Source organism: Mustela putorius, unplaced genomic scaffold (assembly GCF_011764305.1).
Source record: "Mustela putorius furo isolate JIRA1106 unplaced genomic scaffold, ASM1176430v1.1 tig00003988_pilon_pilon_pilon, whole genome shotgun sequence".
In the NCBI taxonomy this organism is placed as follows: domain Eukaryota; kingdom Metazoa; phylum Chordata; class Mammalia; order Carnivora; family Mustelidae; genus Mustela; species Mustela putorius.
In genome coordinates this window covers 2,449,014-2,464,994 of record NW_025422127.1, presented here as the reverse complement: position 1 = coordinate 2,464,994, position 15,981 = coordinate 2,449,014, and the positions used below count along the sequence as shown (strand labels likewise).

Sequence of the window (15,981 nt, the reverse complement as noted above, 5' to 3'; positions counted from 1 at the left end):
GGGTGGGGGTTGGGGGGGTGGGAAATGGGGAAATGATGGAGATAAATAAACACATTTACTAAAGGAGCAAGGAATTGAGGGGCAGGGGCATAGCCATAACCCCCATCCAACCTCCAACTCTCCTTCCAGTCTAAACTGTGATCAAACCAGAAGTCAGGGAGAAAGCAGCCTTCCTCCTCCCTCCCACCTCAGCATTCCAGGCCATTCTCCAGTCCCCTTCCCCAATGATGACATCTGACGTTTTTTCATCTCAAAGCTCCCAGGAATTAAGAAGGAAAATTCAAAGTCACATAGCATCGCTGCCCCCCACCCCCAACAGCCCTATCCAGGCTACTGACAGAGGCCCTGAGAGGGGGAAGTGCCCACTTAGGAACCCAGGCGGGCAGCCCCGCTGGATCCTGGACCCAGGCCTCCAAAGCCTGGTCTCCAGGGCCCAGATTCCACACCCAAGCAGGGGGCCCTCCCCGCGGCCCTCCCTCTCCCCACCCACAGCCTTCCCCGGCCTGCCTGCCCTCTGCCCAGCGGGGCAACCCTGACCCAGCTTCCCTTCCAGATTCAGAGGCCACTGCAAAGCGCCCCCCCTCCCGCCCCCTTTTGCAGCCGTACATTGCAAATCCGGATTCCTTCACATTTCAGATGGGGGGGGGCGGGTGGAGGATGTAGGGGAGGAGGAGGCCCTCCCCAACCAGATATAGGAAGAGAAGGCCTCTCGATCCCAGAATCAGAAAAAGGGGGAGCCCTCTTCTCCCTTCCCAGGCCTCTGGTCTTTGTTTGGGCTGGGGGGTCCCGGAAGCATCATTTGCCCAGGGCCCCCATCCTCCAAATCAGACCCCCATCCCCGCCCCCAGTCGGGCCGCTGCTGTGTCAGCTGGACTGGGATAACAAAAGGCACCCCCTCCCGCGTCTCCCTTCCCCATCTGAGCGCAGGAGTGGGGGCTGGGGGTGGGTGTCCCCAGGGGTCCAAGGGGGCCGCGGAATCTCACTCACCGTCGATAGCGGCCGCGACGAGAGCTGAGAGCAGGGGCAGCAACAGCAGCCGCGGCGGGGTCAGCATGGTGTGGGCTGATGCAAGCAGCAGCCCCCTCCCCTCTGGGCCTGCTACTTCTTGCCGTCGCCCCCCCCCAATTGGGGGGTCCCCCTTTTTCCTCCTTCTCCCCTCCTCCTCCTCTATTCTTATCTTATCCTTAAGCAAAGAGCATCAGGGGCGTGGGTGAAGAGGTAGAGTTCAGAGCCCCTTGGGGAGGGCCTGCTGACGGGGGTGCGCCCGCCCCCTACTCCCAAATCCAAACCCTTCACCCCCAGCTTTTCTCTTCTCCCCTCTTTCCCCCTCCCCGAGCGAAGCTCACAGCCCCATCTCCGAGCCGCCTCCGGCTGCAAAAATGCACAATTGGGAGGAGGCGGGGTAGGGGGTGGGGGGCGTGGACCGGGTGGGGGAGCCTTTGGAAGGGGCCTGATGGAGCTCTGGGGGCTCCCCCGGTTTCCGCCTCCTCAGTGCACGGGCCTGGAGCTCGCACCACTGTTCCCCGGACTGAGGTGCCGCGACGGGGGGGGGGGGGGATGAGGGGGGTAGAGGGAGGGGACGGGCAAAGGAGGGAGGGAGAGAAGGGGCGGGGAAAGAAAGGGGTGGGGGAGAAAGAGCTACGCGGCAATCCTGTGAGTGCGCATGCGCCGATTTGGCGCGCTGCCCTGAGGAGGGGGAGTCGGAGCAGCGACAATATTTGGAGCTCTGGCCAGCGGTCCGGGAGTGGAGGTCCCCGGGCCCCCTCTAGCCAGTTTGGGGCCTGGAGCGCCTTCTCCCCTGACTGGGCCTTTCTCCCTCGTGCCTCAGAGAGCTAAAGGGCCGAGGGGAGATTGGGCAGTGGGCGAGGGCTGAGGGGCTTCTCTTTGAAACTCTGTGTCATGCCGTGGGAGTTCAGGCTCCGTCTAGGGATCCGAGACCCCGGGATTCGGGCCGAGGCCTGATTTCCTCGGGGAACCCTGACTGTGCCTCTCCTCCCCGGAGTGGGGTAGAGGCCGCCAGTCCGCGAGGAAGATACGGAGAAAAGCTGAGGTTTGATTTGGAGACTTTGTAAAACCAAGACCGGGATTGGGGCTTTTGGAGAAGGGGGGCGGGGTGGGGGAGGGGCTGCGAGGGCCCGCCCCCACCTTGCTCCGGGGCTTAGAGTAAACAGGGACACCCGTGGGGACACGCCGGAGCTTGTCCGTCCGCCCAGGGCTTGGGGATGGAGCCCACCTTAGTACCCGCCCCACCCTGTTCGCCTGGCACCGGGCGCGGGAGGGGCGAGCCCTGGTTTGGAGGGAGGTGAGTCACCAGCGGGTGGGGTTGAGAAAGGGCCACCCCTCTTCACCCCAAGAGGTCTGGGTTCATTTATTATGTTTTGTTTGGTGTTTTGGTTTTTCTTTACCTTCAGATTGACTTCCCACCAAATCGGGGTATTAGATTCCGAGCAACAGGGCTTTGGAATAAGACGCGGGACTGTGACCCCCTGCTTCCAGGCCTCGGGTTCTGAGATGGCTGCTGAGTGTCGGACCTTTGTCCGGGCCTCGAGCCCGCACGGGGAGTGCTCCTTTGAGTCGTGAAGGCGCCGGGCGGTTCCCAGAGCTGGGTGGATGTGGTTCTGGCCACTGCCCCCTTCTGGGCGGTGTTTTAAGGTTGGACCTTGGGTGTCTGACTTTCTGGTGTCTGGAAATCAGAGTTCAGGGAGGCAGTAGGCAAGGTTGACTGCCGGACAGAAATTGACGTTAGAGATGAGAGAGGATTGGGATTGCACCACCCGTCTTGCTTTTTAAATTCTACTTGAGGAATGGGAAGGACCCCAAGTCCTCACACCAGTCTGTCCCTGGCAAAAAGCAGAGCAGCATGGAGGACTTGTCCCACTGATGACAATGAAAGCGAGAATCCAGAAGGAACTGGACCTTTCCCCCGGAACAGAACATCCTTTGGGCTCACTTTGCTCAGGACCAAGGTCACTTGCTTTTAGTCTCCTGGGCTAGAAACTTTTTTTAAAAGGTTTTATTTATTTGAGAGAGAAACAGATAGTGACAGAGATAGTGAGAGAAAGCACAAGCAGGGAGGAGAGGGGGAAGCAGGCTCTCACCAAGTAGGGAGCCTGAGGAGGGGTTCGATCCCAGGATCATGACCTGAGCCGAAAGCAGATGTTTAACTGACTGATCCACCCAGGTGCCCCCCCTGGGATAGAAACTTAAGACATTTTTGCCAGTTCCTCATCAGGCCTTTCTCTTCTACATCCAATCCTGCAAGCTTGTGCTCAAGGCATGTCATTTTGTCCTTTGAAATACAGCTCAGATTTTCTCCATTACCATTGCCAGAGAAATTCTCTGGGCAGGGTTGGGGTCATATTCATCTTTTAATCCAGCCCTCATGAGCTAACACCATAATGGGCTCACTGTTTTTAATGAATGTCTACTAGCTTCCTTCCTTTCCAAGGACCCCCTCACCCTCCCCCCATCCCCCTAATATTGTGGTCCAAGTGAAACAGACTTCTGGCAGCTCTGAAAGGAAAAAGCTATCTGGAGTCACCACATGTATAGCCCAACAGAGCTGTGAAGGACATCTCATTCTTTTTTCTCTGGTATCTAATCTACCACAAGAGAATCTTCCTGAAACTGTTTTCTCTGTGTCTCGTCCTGGGTGGCGAAACTCTGCTGGTTATCTGTAGACCACTGAATCAAATGTGAATTCTTTACCTGTTAGACGTGGTAATACTTAGTTTAAAAAAATCAAGGAGTATAGAAAGGTACAGGAAGAGTGTAGGAAGTATAGGAAGGTGAAAGTAAACTTGCTATACTCCAAGATCTTACTCTTCAGTCCCACTCTCACAGTGACCACTATTAAGAGTTCCTCAGGAGTGGCACCTGGGTTGCTCAGTGTGTTAAAGCCTCTGCCTTCAGCTCAGGTCATAATCCCAGGGTCCTGGGATTGAGCCCATGGGCTCTGCTCAGCAGGGAGCATGCTTCCCCGTCTCTCTGTGCCTGCCTTTCTGCCTACTTGTGATTTTTGTCTGTCAAATAAATAAATTAAATCTTTAAAAAAAAAGTTCCTTGGGCCTCCTTCAGAAGGTGTTTTTTTTTTTAATTTATTTATAATTTTAAAAAATTTATATGTCAGAGAGAGAGGGAGAGAGAGCACACGTGGGGGCGGAGGGCGGCAGGAAGATGGAGAAGCAGGATCCTAGCTGAGCAGGGAGCCGAACATGGGACTTGATCCCAGGTCCCCAGGATCATGACCTGAACCAAAGGCAGACGCTTAACTGACTGAGCCACCCAGGCATCCCATTTTATTTATAAAATTTTTAAAAGATTTTATTTATTTCAGAGAGCCTGATGTGGGGCTTGATCCCAGGACCCTGAGATCATGACCTGAGCCAAAGGCAGAGGCTTAACCCACTGAGCCACCCAGGTACCCCTATTTATAATTTTTAAATTTAATTTTATTTTTTAGGGGGAGAAGGGCAGAGGGAGAGATAGAAAATATTAAGTGGGGGCGAGGCGCCTGGGTAGCTCAGTGGGTTAAAGCCTCTGCCTTCGGCTCAGATCATGATCTCAGGGTCCTGGGATCGAGTCCCGCATCGGGCTCCCTGCTCAGTGGGGAGCCTGCTTCCTGCTCCTCTCTCTCTCTCTCTCTCTGCCTGCCTGCTCGTGATCTCTCTCTGTCAAATAAATACATTAAAAAAAAAAAATCTTAAAAAAAAAAATCTTAAGCGGATTTCACACCCAGCGGGGAGCCTGAGGTGGGGCTTGATCTTACAAACCCCAAGATCATGACCTGAGTCAAAATCAAGAGTCAGACACTTAACTGAGTGAGCCACCCAGGCACCCCTAAAGTTCTTTCTAATGGCAAAAAAATATATAAATAAACATCTTTCATCCCTTTTTACTTATTTTTTAAAAAATTTTATTTATTCATTTGTCAAAGAGAGGGAGAAAGTGCACAAGCAACGGGCAGTGGCAGGCAGAGGGAGAAGCAGGCTCCCCACTGAGCATGGAGCCTGATGCAAGACTCGATTCCAGGACTCTGGGTTCATGACCAGAGCTGAAGGCAGACACCTAACTGACTGAGCCACCCAGGCATCCCATCCTTCATCCTTTGAAACCACAAATGAATTCATACAATTCTACTGTTCTGGAAATTGCTTTTTTCAATTAACTTACCTTGATCTCTTGCCACATTAAACACACATATCTAGCTTGCTCTCTAGATCAGCTACTTGGACTCTCCTGACTTGGCTACTCCACAGTCTACTGGGATTGTTGCACTCTTGGGTTATTTCCAGTATGCGAACTGCTGAGAGTATCTCTGTAAAATGAGAGAATGCTTATTTCCACCTGAGCCTTTAATTATACTGTTCTCCCACCTTCTCTTTTCCCTCCCCAGAAAAGCTCTCCTATCCTCTTCCAAACTTGCACTCAAGATAGCCTCAATACCTAGAATTTAGCACTCAGTTTGGGAGTTCTGTGCCCACCAGGAGACCATAAACTCCTTAAGGGCAAAGATCATAACTTTTACTTCTTTATATCCATCCAGTATGGAGGAGGCTAATAGGAGTGTTGGAGAGACTAATAGGAGTGTTAGGACTAGGGGTACCTGCCCTGGGAGAAGAGACAATCTGATTATTCACTGTCAAAGGAGATATGACTATAAACACTTGCCTCAGCTTCTTATCATCCCACTTCTATATTTTTTCTTTACATTTTAAATATATACAATGTTTTAAAGATTTTTTTATTTGACAGAGAGAGAGAGAGATCACAAGTAAGCAGAGAGGCAGGCAGAGAGAGGGGGGAAGCAGGCTCCCTGCTGAGCAGAGAGCCCGATGTGGGGCTTCATCCTAGGACCCTGAGATCATGACCTGAGCCCAGAGGCTTAACCCACTGAGGCACCTACATGCCCCAAACATATACAATTTTTATTTAGCAAGTATACATCAGTTAAGCTTGACCCACTTTTATATTTTTTTAAAGGCTTTGTATTTTTAAATAATCTCTACTCCCAACATAGGGCTTGAATTTAAAGTCCCAAGATTTAGAGTCACATGCTCTACTGACTGAACCAGCCAGGCGCCCCACGCCCCTTTTGTTCTTAAGAAGTTTCTTCCTTTGAATCCTTGGGTTGGAATTATAACCCAAATAGTGGGAAATCAAGGAGGAATGCTCTGCGATCCATATTTGGGATACCTAGAATGGTGACAGTGGGCAAAAAAGTTGGTGCAGAAAGAGGGTATCTTCTTTTTGGATCTCCCAGCAAATTATGAAATATCTCCCTTACCTGTCTAAGTATAACCTGCCCTGGGATGGGGTATTGAGGCAGTCGCTCTGGGACTGAATGTCAGGCCTGAGACTGATACCACCTAGTGGCTAGTTGAAGAAGTGTGACTAGGAAAGAGGTCTTGGAAGGGTCAGGTGGAAGGTGGGAAGTGAATCAAGATTTCTTTTTATTTTTTAAGGACTTACTTATTTTATAGTGAGAGAGAGAGAGAGGAAGAGCGAGAGCTTGAGCAGGGGGAGGCAGAGAGGGAGAGAAGCACGGAACTGGATCGTGGGCTAGATCCCTGAGATGACCCTGAGATGACCTGAGATTATGACCTGAGCAGAAACGGAGTGGGACGCTTAACTGATTGAGCCCAAGAACCAAGATTTATTGAACGGTTACCTTGTACCAAGCCCACGCAATGGATTTTACATGGATTAGCTCACTTATGTCTCACAACCACCTTGTGGCATAGGTGTTATTTCCGGTTTGCAGAGAAAACAATGGAGGCTCAGGGAATCACAGTGCAGATTGGAGCCCAGTTTTCATTCACTTAATCAACATTTATTGGGTACCTCATATGTGCTGGACATGTTTCTAGGTGTGTACTGGGGACAAGAGGTGGAAACACAGTCTCAGCCTTGGTGGGATTGCTCAGCCTGATGATTGACAATCACAACACAGTGCCTAATGCCTGTGATAAAGGTAAAGAACAGACGGAACCAGAGCAGGATAACTCTTCCAGATAAAGGGATCAAAGCAGAGCTTGGAGGATGATGCCAAACTACATGCTAACAGAGGAAGAAGATGACAAGCAGTGAATGACAGGAGGAAAGTGTGTTTTAGGCTGGAGGATAGGCAAAGACATAGAGGCATGAGGAAGTTTAAAACAAAAAAATGGCAAATATGATATGGCTGAAGTTCAATAAATTTATTGGGAATGGTAATGGATGAAATACCAGGGATCCTAATCATGAAGGGTGATTTTGGCCACACTAAGTAGGTAGAATTTCTTTTTTCTAGAAGTAGTGGGGAGCCAAGTGAGAAATTGATGCAGTCCCAATGCATCAGCCATACAGTTGAAGGGGAAGAGGATTCCAGACTAAGGAGTTAGGATCAAGTACATTAGTTGTTCTGTCATGTCAGCCTAGAGGATAGTGACAGAGAAAGCTAGTACTGGAGACTTCCTCTCATCGGGACGCTGTCAAAGTTCGCAAATGTTGTCTGCACAATAGGATCACCTGAAGAGCTCCTGAAATCCCAATGTTAGAAGACTTGTATTACCTGACTTCAAGACTTATAAGCGTCAGTAATCAAGACAATGCAGTACTGGCATTAAGCGTTGACAAACAGATCCATGGAACAGAATAAGAGAGGCCAGAAATAGACCCACACTTAAAGGTCATTTGATTTTGACAAAGGTGTCAAAGCAATCCACTGGGGAAAGGAATGTCTTTTCAACAAATGCTGCAGGAACCACTGAATATCCATAAGGAAGAAATAAGTGAAACTTGATCCCCACTTCATACTATATGCAAAAATTAATTCAAGATGGATCAAAGGACTAAGGCATAACAGCTAGAATTACAAACTTGTAGAATATCTTCATGACTTGGAGGTTAAAAAAAATGTCTTGAAGAAAGCAATAACCATAAAAGAAACATCAAGATTTAAAACTTTTCTTTATCAAAAGAGGCCATTAAGAAAATGAATAAGCAAGCCAAATGGGTAAGCAAAATTTGATATGACAAAGGACTGGTATCCAGGATATGAAAAAAAAAAATTCTACAATACGGTAATAAAAGGACAACCCAATATTTTTAAATGGACAAGAGATTTGAACATATAATTCACACAAGAACATGTGTGAATGGCCAATAAGCACATGAAAAGTGTTCAATATCTTTAGTCATCAAAAAAATGCAAATTAAAACCATAATGACATCATTTGCCACACTCACCAAAATGGTTAAAGTTTTAAGAACTCATGATACCAAATGCTGGTGAGAAGTAGAGTAACCAGAACTCACTCACAGTATTAGGAATATAAAATGTACTATCAGTTTGAAACAATATGTAGCACTTCTTATAAAACTAAGCATATACCTATGACCCAACAATTATACTCCTAGTTATTTATTCAGGAGAAATGAAAACAGAGATTTGAAAAAGAATGTTCATAGCAGTCTTCTATATAATAGCGAAAAACTGGCTACAGCCCAGGTGTCTATCATTAAAAACAAAAAAAGAAGATAAGCTATTGTTTATCTCTACAGTGGGATACTACCTAGTAGTAAAAATGGACAAAGTACAGATACACACAACAACGTGTATGCGTCTCAAAACACTCATCGGTGATTAAAAAGCAGCCAAACAGAAAAAGCACTTCCTGTTTTACCCCATTTACATGAATTCCAGAACAAACTAATCCACCTTGGGGAGGGTGTGGGGTAGATCAGAACAGTGGCTCCCCCTGGAGGGTGGGTGAGGATAACAATCTATATCTTTTTTTCTTTTTTAAAGATTGTATTTATTTATTTGACAGAGAGAGATCACAAGTAGGCAGAGAGGCAGGCAGAGAGAGAGAGGAGGAAGCAGGCTCCCTGCTGAACAGAGAGCCCAATGCCGGACTCGATCCCAGGACCCTGAGATCATGACCTGAGCTGAAGGCAGTGGTTTAACCCACTGAGCCACCCAGGCGCCCAACAATCTATATCTTAAACGGGGGTTTGGATGTCATACAGCAATGGAGTGGCAGGGTAGGGATTTGAACCCAGGAGCCCCGGCCCTAGAGGCCATGGTTTTAACCACCACATTACATTGCTGCTGGGATGCTTCAGCCTTGGGTGTGGAGGAGATGACACAGCCTGTGGAGACAGGAGACTGAGAAGGAGCACCCAGAGGGGTAGGAGGAAGACTAGAAGAGAGGGTCGGGGAAAACCAATGAGGGGAGAGCTTACTGAAGAATAGCTGACAGTCGGGGCGCCTGGGTGACTTGGTGGGTTAAGCCTCTGCCTCCTGCTCAGGTCATGATTTCAGGGTCCTGGGATCAAGCCCCGCATGGGGCTGTCTGCTCAGCAGGGGGCCTGCTTCCCCCACCCCCCCACCTGCTTCTCTGCCTACTTGTGATGTCTCTCTCTCTGTCAAATAAATAAAATCTTAAAAAAAAAAAATGGCTGACAATGTTGAATACTGCTGAGAGGTCCAGCAAGAGAAAGACAGGGATGGGTCACTGTCCCCAGCATGTAGATGGACGTGTGTGACATGGGCCAGAGCAGTTTCATTGATCTTGACTGTTGGGGGCAGCCACTCGGTGGCAGTGTCCTGAGGAGGTGAGGAAGGGAAGACGGTGAATGTGAATAACTTTCCCAAGAAGCTTGGTTATACAGGGGAAGAGAGACAGAGAGGCAAGATGGTAATTAGAGGGCCAGCTGAGGGCTGGAATTTTCTTGCAGAGGCTCAATCCTGACCACAGTTGACTCCATCCAGAGATGCTTGCCCACCCACCAAGGTTGCCACTTGTCCTTCTGTGAGGTGAAGATCTATTGGCCACAGTAAGCCTCTGACAGCCCCAGGGCTCCATTCAGAACCTTGAGATCAGCTGACCCCGCCACTGCTCACATCCTGTCATCCTTGGCAGGCCTCATTGGGCGTCCACCCTTCTCCACTAAGCTTCCTCTTCCTGACCACCCTTGCACTGCTCCCTACCCCCCTCCTTGCAGAAAACCCTAATCCACCCTTGGTTCAGACTGTCCTTGGCCCTCTTTGCTTGTCTGAAACCTGGCTCTTCCCTGAGGACACTCTTCCGTTACGAGCTATCACTTATCTTCTCACAGCGTGGGAGCATGGGCAGTCCAACGTTGGGACTCTCCATTTCCAAGAGTCAGTATAGCTCCACCCAGGTCTCAGTTAGGAATACATCTAGCAGCAAGTAACACAAAACCCATTAAAAAAAGAAAAGTCTATTTATTTGTTTGAGAGTGATTGAGAGAGAGTGCACAAGCACATACTCAGAGACAGAGAGAGAAGCAGGCTCCCCACTGAGCCAGGAGCTGGAGGCAGGACTTGATCCCAGGACCCCGGGATTATGACCTGAGCCAAGGGCAGACACTTAACCAACTGAGCCACCCAGGCACCACAGCATGAAACCCCATTAAAGTAAATTGAACATGGAGGACTTCTAGAATAGATCCAGGGCTGATCGATTCATCAAGACTTTTCTACCTCTTCACGCTTGTACTCTATCCTAAGTGCCATCCATGGTTACCACTGTTCCAGTCCTTATAAATGAACTTAGCATTGAAGAACAGAATCTTTCCCAAGAACCCCCTAAGGTCCTACTGGTGAGGGGAAGGGCTACACTGAGATTGGCTAGACCAGTAAGAATCATCCCTGAATGCGTGGGAGGGGAACACCTGTACCAAATCCAGACTTCGTCAGCCAGGGAGAAAGGTTTGCTGCTGAGTAGATGCCATCAAGAGCTCACCTTGGTAGTCCTATAAATTCCCTACCTTTTAAGGGCCACCTGTTTAAACATTGAGAAGATGCGTAGCCTACCACTTCAGGGCAATGGTGATCACACCAGACTCACTAGGTTCAAATTCCAGCTCGCTCATTTGCCCGGTCTTTGGCTTTGGGCAGGTTACTTCACCTTTCCACATTGTAGTTTCCTTCTCTGTAAAATGAGGGCTATCAGCGCTATCACATAGGACTTTCTGTGATGATGATAATGACTCATGTCTGTGCTAATATAGTAGCCATTAGCTATATGTGGCTACTGAGTGTTTGAAATGTGGCTAGTTATCTGATAAATTAAATTTTTAAATTAAAATTAAAAAGTCACAGGACGCCTGGGTGGCTTAGTCAGTTAAGGGACTGACTCCTGGTTTTGGCTCAGGCTGTGATCTCAGAGTCATGAGACAGAGCTTTGCGTCACGCTCCGTGCTCCGTCCTCAGGGCAGAGTCTGCTTGAGTTTCTGTCTCCTTCTCCCTCAGCCCCTCCCCCTCTCTAAAGTAAATTAATTAATTTAAAAAAAATTGAACAGCCACATGTGGTTGATGGTTGTCCTCTTGGGCACATAGTTTTACCTCATAGTGTCACTGTTAAGGAAAATGCACAGTGTTTAGATTTTCAGGTAGGAATTGAAGAGACACATAAACCTTCACTAAATGTGAATTCTATTTTTGCTGTCATCCACTGTTGTCCTGGTCACTTGCCCACACTCCCTGAAGACCTTGGCATCTCATCCACTGTATTCCTGTCCACCCCAGGTCTTTTGCAAACCTAGATACTCATGTAGTAGTCCAGCCAGCACTCTGGTCTCTCGGTCCCTTGCCCTCCTCATCTCCAAGGACTCACTGTCATGTTGCCATAGCCACTCATTCCCAGGGCCACGACCTACACCGTGTCCTCCAGGAAAGCAGGACTGAAATCTCATCCCTTAGTCTCCAAATACAAGATTCCAGCCCTCCAGCTCTTTTTTCCTTTGCTCTCAGGAAGGCTGGTCTTTAGGTCTGGGGAGATTTCCAGTTCCTTGACTCTTTCCCTACCCACCAGTTCCTCATGTCTTTACTTCACTTCCTAACCAGCCTTGATTCTACAATGCTTTACTCCTGCTCCTCCACGAAATGGTCTCTTCCTCCATTATTACTAACCTTTGGAACTGTTCTCCTGGCTTCAGACTTAGACTTAAAATCCATTCTCTACACAGTCTCAAGAGTGATCTCTCTGCAAACTGCATCATATTACTCACCTGTCTAAATTTTCTAATGCTTCCCGTTGCCAACTACTACCCACTTCCAGAAGGTACCATGCTCCCACAGATCTATACTCCTGCACATGCTGGATCCTCTCCCTGGTTTAACTCTCCTTTTATTCTTTGGCAGAATAACTCCCATTTTTCCTTCAAGATTTAGTTCAGGCATCACCTCTTATAGGAAGCCCTCCCTGATCTCCCCTATCTCCTACCTAGTTTAGATGCCTCTCCTATGGGCCCACATGGTACCCAGTCATTCACTGGAGTCACAGCCCTGATTATCCCATAATAGCACTGTTTGCTAACTAATCTGACTCCCCGTCAACTGAAAGAAACTGAGAAGAGACACCAAACAAATTTTTGTTGACTTAACATATATTCTGGGAGGATTGGCTTTCTATGTTTGTTATCAGTTTGATTTTATTTTTTTAAAGATGGGGGGATTTGAACATGTTTATATACTGAGAGTAAAGAGCTGTAATAATGAGAGAATGCAAGTTTGGAGATTTGGAGGATTGAGGGGACAATGAATTGAACAGTGCCTGAGGAAGCAGAGGGAGAGGTCCCTCAGGTGGAGAACAGTCCTCAGGCCAGGGCAGGCACAGAGACTCCCTTTCTCCCCAGCCTACAGGAAAGGGGCAGGTGCTGATGAATATATGTGTTTGTTGGGGGGAGGAAACTGGGGGAGTTTCCAATTTATGGCCTCTGTTTCATCTAATCTAAGTGTTGAGTTGGTGTTAAGGTGGATGAAAATTTGGGGAAGAATGGCAAAGGCCTGGAAGACTGAGCTGGCTAGGGATCCACAGCAGCTTCCCATACTTCTTCTGTGACCTTTCCTTCTACCCCTCAATCCTCCACGAATCCCAGGACACTACCCAGTGCTCCTGAACATGGCACCCACTCATCTTGTCTGTGAAATGCACTGAGCTCCTGCCATCAATCCATAACTAAGTGTAGTCCTTATATAAGAGAGTGATTGTAAAACACGTGGCCTTATATAAGAGAGTGATTGTAAAACACGTAAAACAGGTACCTAGCAAAGAATCAGTAAATGGTAGTCCTTGAATTCACTAGCAGTAATGCATGTTGTCTTACCTAGCTGCAGAGGAGTGTGGACAGTGTGATGTGAATCCCCGCCCCCTGGGAGCTTATGTTCTTGTCAAAGAAGGAAACACCCATACAATAATTTAAAAGCAATGCAAAATGATACATGGTGGTTACCAACAAACAACTGGTGCTTTGCTTTGTGATCACAGCCCCCAATAAAAAGTATCTGTTATATCAAGACCTAGAACTCAGATACTTAGATGTAACAAAAACAAAAGTTTCATTAAACAATACTTACCTTTTCTTTGTGTGATGCATTCTGATATTTTCTATTCTATTCTACTTTGTTTTTAAAAAGTGATGGTCAAGGCTCGTTGTGATGGACTGAACTGTGTCTCTGAAAAATTCATATTTTCAGGGAGCCTAGCTGGCTCAGTCAGTACAACATGTGATTCTTGATCTCAGGGTCATGAGTTCAAATCCCACATTGGGTGTAGAACTTATTTTAATCACTTTAAAACAATGTTTTATTTTTTAAATTTTTAAAAAGATTCTATTTTTTTATTTGACAGAGAGAGAGATCACAAGTAGGCAGAGAGGCAGGCAGAGGGAGAGGGGGAAGAGGCTCCCCGCTGAGCAGAGAGCCTGATGCGGGACTCCAACCCAGGACCCTGAGATCATGACCCGAGCCAAAGGCAGAGGTTTAACCCACTGAGCCACCCAGGCACCCCTAAAACAATTTTAAAAATTATTTATTTATTCTAAAGAAAGAGAGTACAAAGGGATGAGCGGAGGGAGAGGGACAAGCAGACTTCACACAGAGTGCCGAGTATGACGTGGGGTGTGATCTCGGGACCCTGAGATCATGACCTAAGCCAAGACTAAATGTCAGACATTTAACCAACTGAGCTACCCAGGTGCCCCTAAAAATTGTTTTTAATTCATATTTTCATATGTTGAACTCCTATGCCCTTAAAAATTCATGTTCATTTGAGGTTCACCCAGTACATCAGAATGAACCTTATTTGGGGATAGGGACTTTACAGAGGTAATCCAGGTAAAATGAGGGCCCTAAGCCAATATGGCTGGTGTCCTTATGAAAAGGGGAAATTTGAAAAAAAAAGATTTTATTTATTTATTTGACAGACAGAGATCAAAAGTAGGCAGAGAGGCAGGCAGAGAGGGGGTGGGGGGAAGCAGGCTCCCTGCCAAGCAGAGAGCCCAACGCGGGGCTTGATCCCAGAACCCTGGGATCATGACCTGAGCTGAAGGCAGAGGCTTTAACCCACTGAGCCACCCAGGCGCCCCGAAAAGGGGAAATTTGAAGATAGTCTCAAATATAGGGAGAACACCATGAGAACCTGAAGACAGCCATCTACAAGCCAAGGAATGACTCCTAGAACAGATTTTCCCTCTCAGCTCTCTGAAGGGACACCCTGCCAACACCTTGATCTGGGACTTCTAGCGCCCCGAACTGTGAGACAATATGCTTCTGTTGTTTAAGCCAAGCCAAGTTGGGGTGTTTTGTGATGGCAGTCCCAGCAAACTAATATATCCTTCAAACTTATTTTCTGACTCACTGTTAGCTTATTAAACTTCCCTTTATACAGACTACAATTTTTTTTTCCTTTTTTAAGATTCTATTTATTTATTTGACACAGAGAGAGAGTACAAGTAGGGGGGAGTGGCAGGCAGAGGAAGAGGGAGAAAGAGACTCCCTGCTGAGCAAGGAGCCCAATGACATGGGGCTCAATTCCAGGATCCTGGGATCGTGAACCAAGCTGAAGGCAGATGCTTAACCAATGGAGCCACCCAGGACCCCCAGACCACAAATTTCTTCTTTCCTATGTTTACTCTCATATAATCTTCATGACCCGTTGGGGGCTGGGAGGAGGGTGAGGCAAGCAAGGCCCTCACTCCCAGAGTCACACAAGTGGGGATATCATCACTGAAAGTCTAGCTGACCCTACGATTGTACAACCTGAAGATGAGTGCCTCCTTTAGTTTTACTAAGTGGTTGCTAAACTGTTAGTTTTGCTAAACTCTATTTGAGGGGTTGACACAGCCACAAAGCTCTTAAGTGGAGTCAGATCTAAGCTAGGTTTGCCTCTAAATTCTGGGTCCTCAATTAATTAATTAGTTCATTAATTAATTCTAGGTTCTTTCTATGACACCACAGTGTCCCCATTGGTGCAATCAGTTAGAGAGGATGACAATAAATATTGTTTTCCAACCAGCCCTTGGTCCTCATCTTTCTACCCTGCAAAGGAGCCAAAGTTAGAGACTACATTCAATCCTCTCCTTCTCTTGCCAACATTCGGGGAAACTTAGGGCTTCTGAGACCCTCACTAATTTAGCTACTCTCTGTGGAAGTCTGCAGGCAAGGTGCACCCTGAGAACATGTGTCTTGAGCACTTGTGTGCATACACTGCCATCCCAGCACTGCTGGTCATACAAACCCATGGACTAGGTTCCCTACCTGTCATCTCCACACTTGGACGACAGCCTCTCCACTCCACTGCCTTCCAGACCCGGCAAACCCATAAACACACTTACCTCCGATATCTCATCTTTGTGGCACTATTTTTACCCCCACATCAGGGGTCCCCAATATGGGATGGAAGTCCTTCTGCCTTCCTCCTACCTGCCTTAGTCCAGCCTGTAAAAATAATGCCTAACATTTACTGTGTGCCAGGCATTGTTCTAAGCCTATACATAATATTACCGTATCTCTCTCCCACAACCTTATGAGTGAAGACTTACTTGCTCCATTTTACAGATGGCAAAACTGAAACTCAAAGAGTAACTCTCTCAGAGTTGTTCAGTTAGCAGCACTGGCAGGATTGGAACCCAAGCAGCCTGTCTCTAGAATCCCAGTTCTTAGCTGCTATCCTCTGCTGCCTGGCTGGG

The 15,981-nt window shown here is 47.6% G+C and overlaps 1 protein-coding gene across 1 annotated transcript in view; it reads right to left on the bottom strand.

Moving 5' to 3' along the window:
* LRP1 (LDL receptor related protein 1) overlaps window positions 1-1,539 on the bottom strand; it is a 79,545-nt gene extending 78,006 nt beyond the window's left edge. The window contains exon 1 of the mRNA XM_004773175.3: window positions 988-1,539. Within this exon, the coding sequence (XP_004773232.1) occupies window positions 988-1,054 (67 nt within the window). The 5' untranslated portion in view covers window positions 1,055-1,539. The remainder of the gene's footprint in view (window positions 1-987) is intronic.
* Between the last annotated feature and the right edge of the window lie 14,442 nt (window positions 1,540-15,981).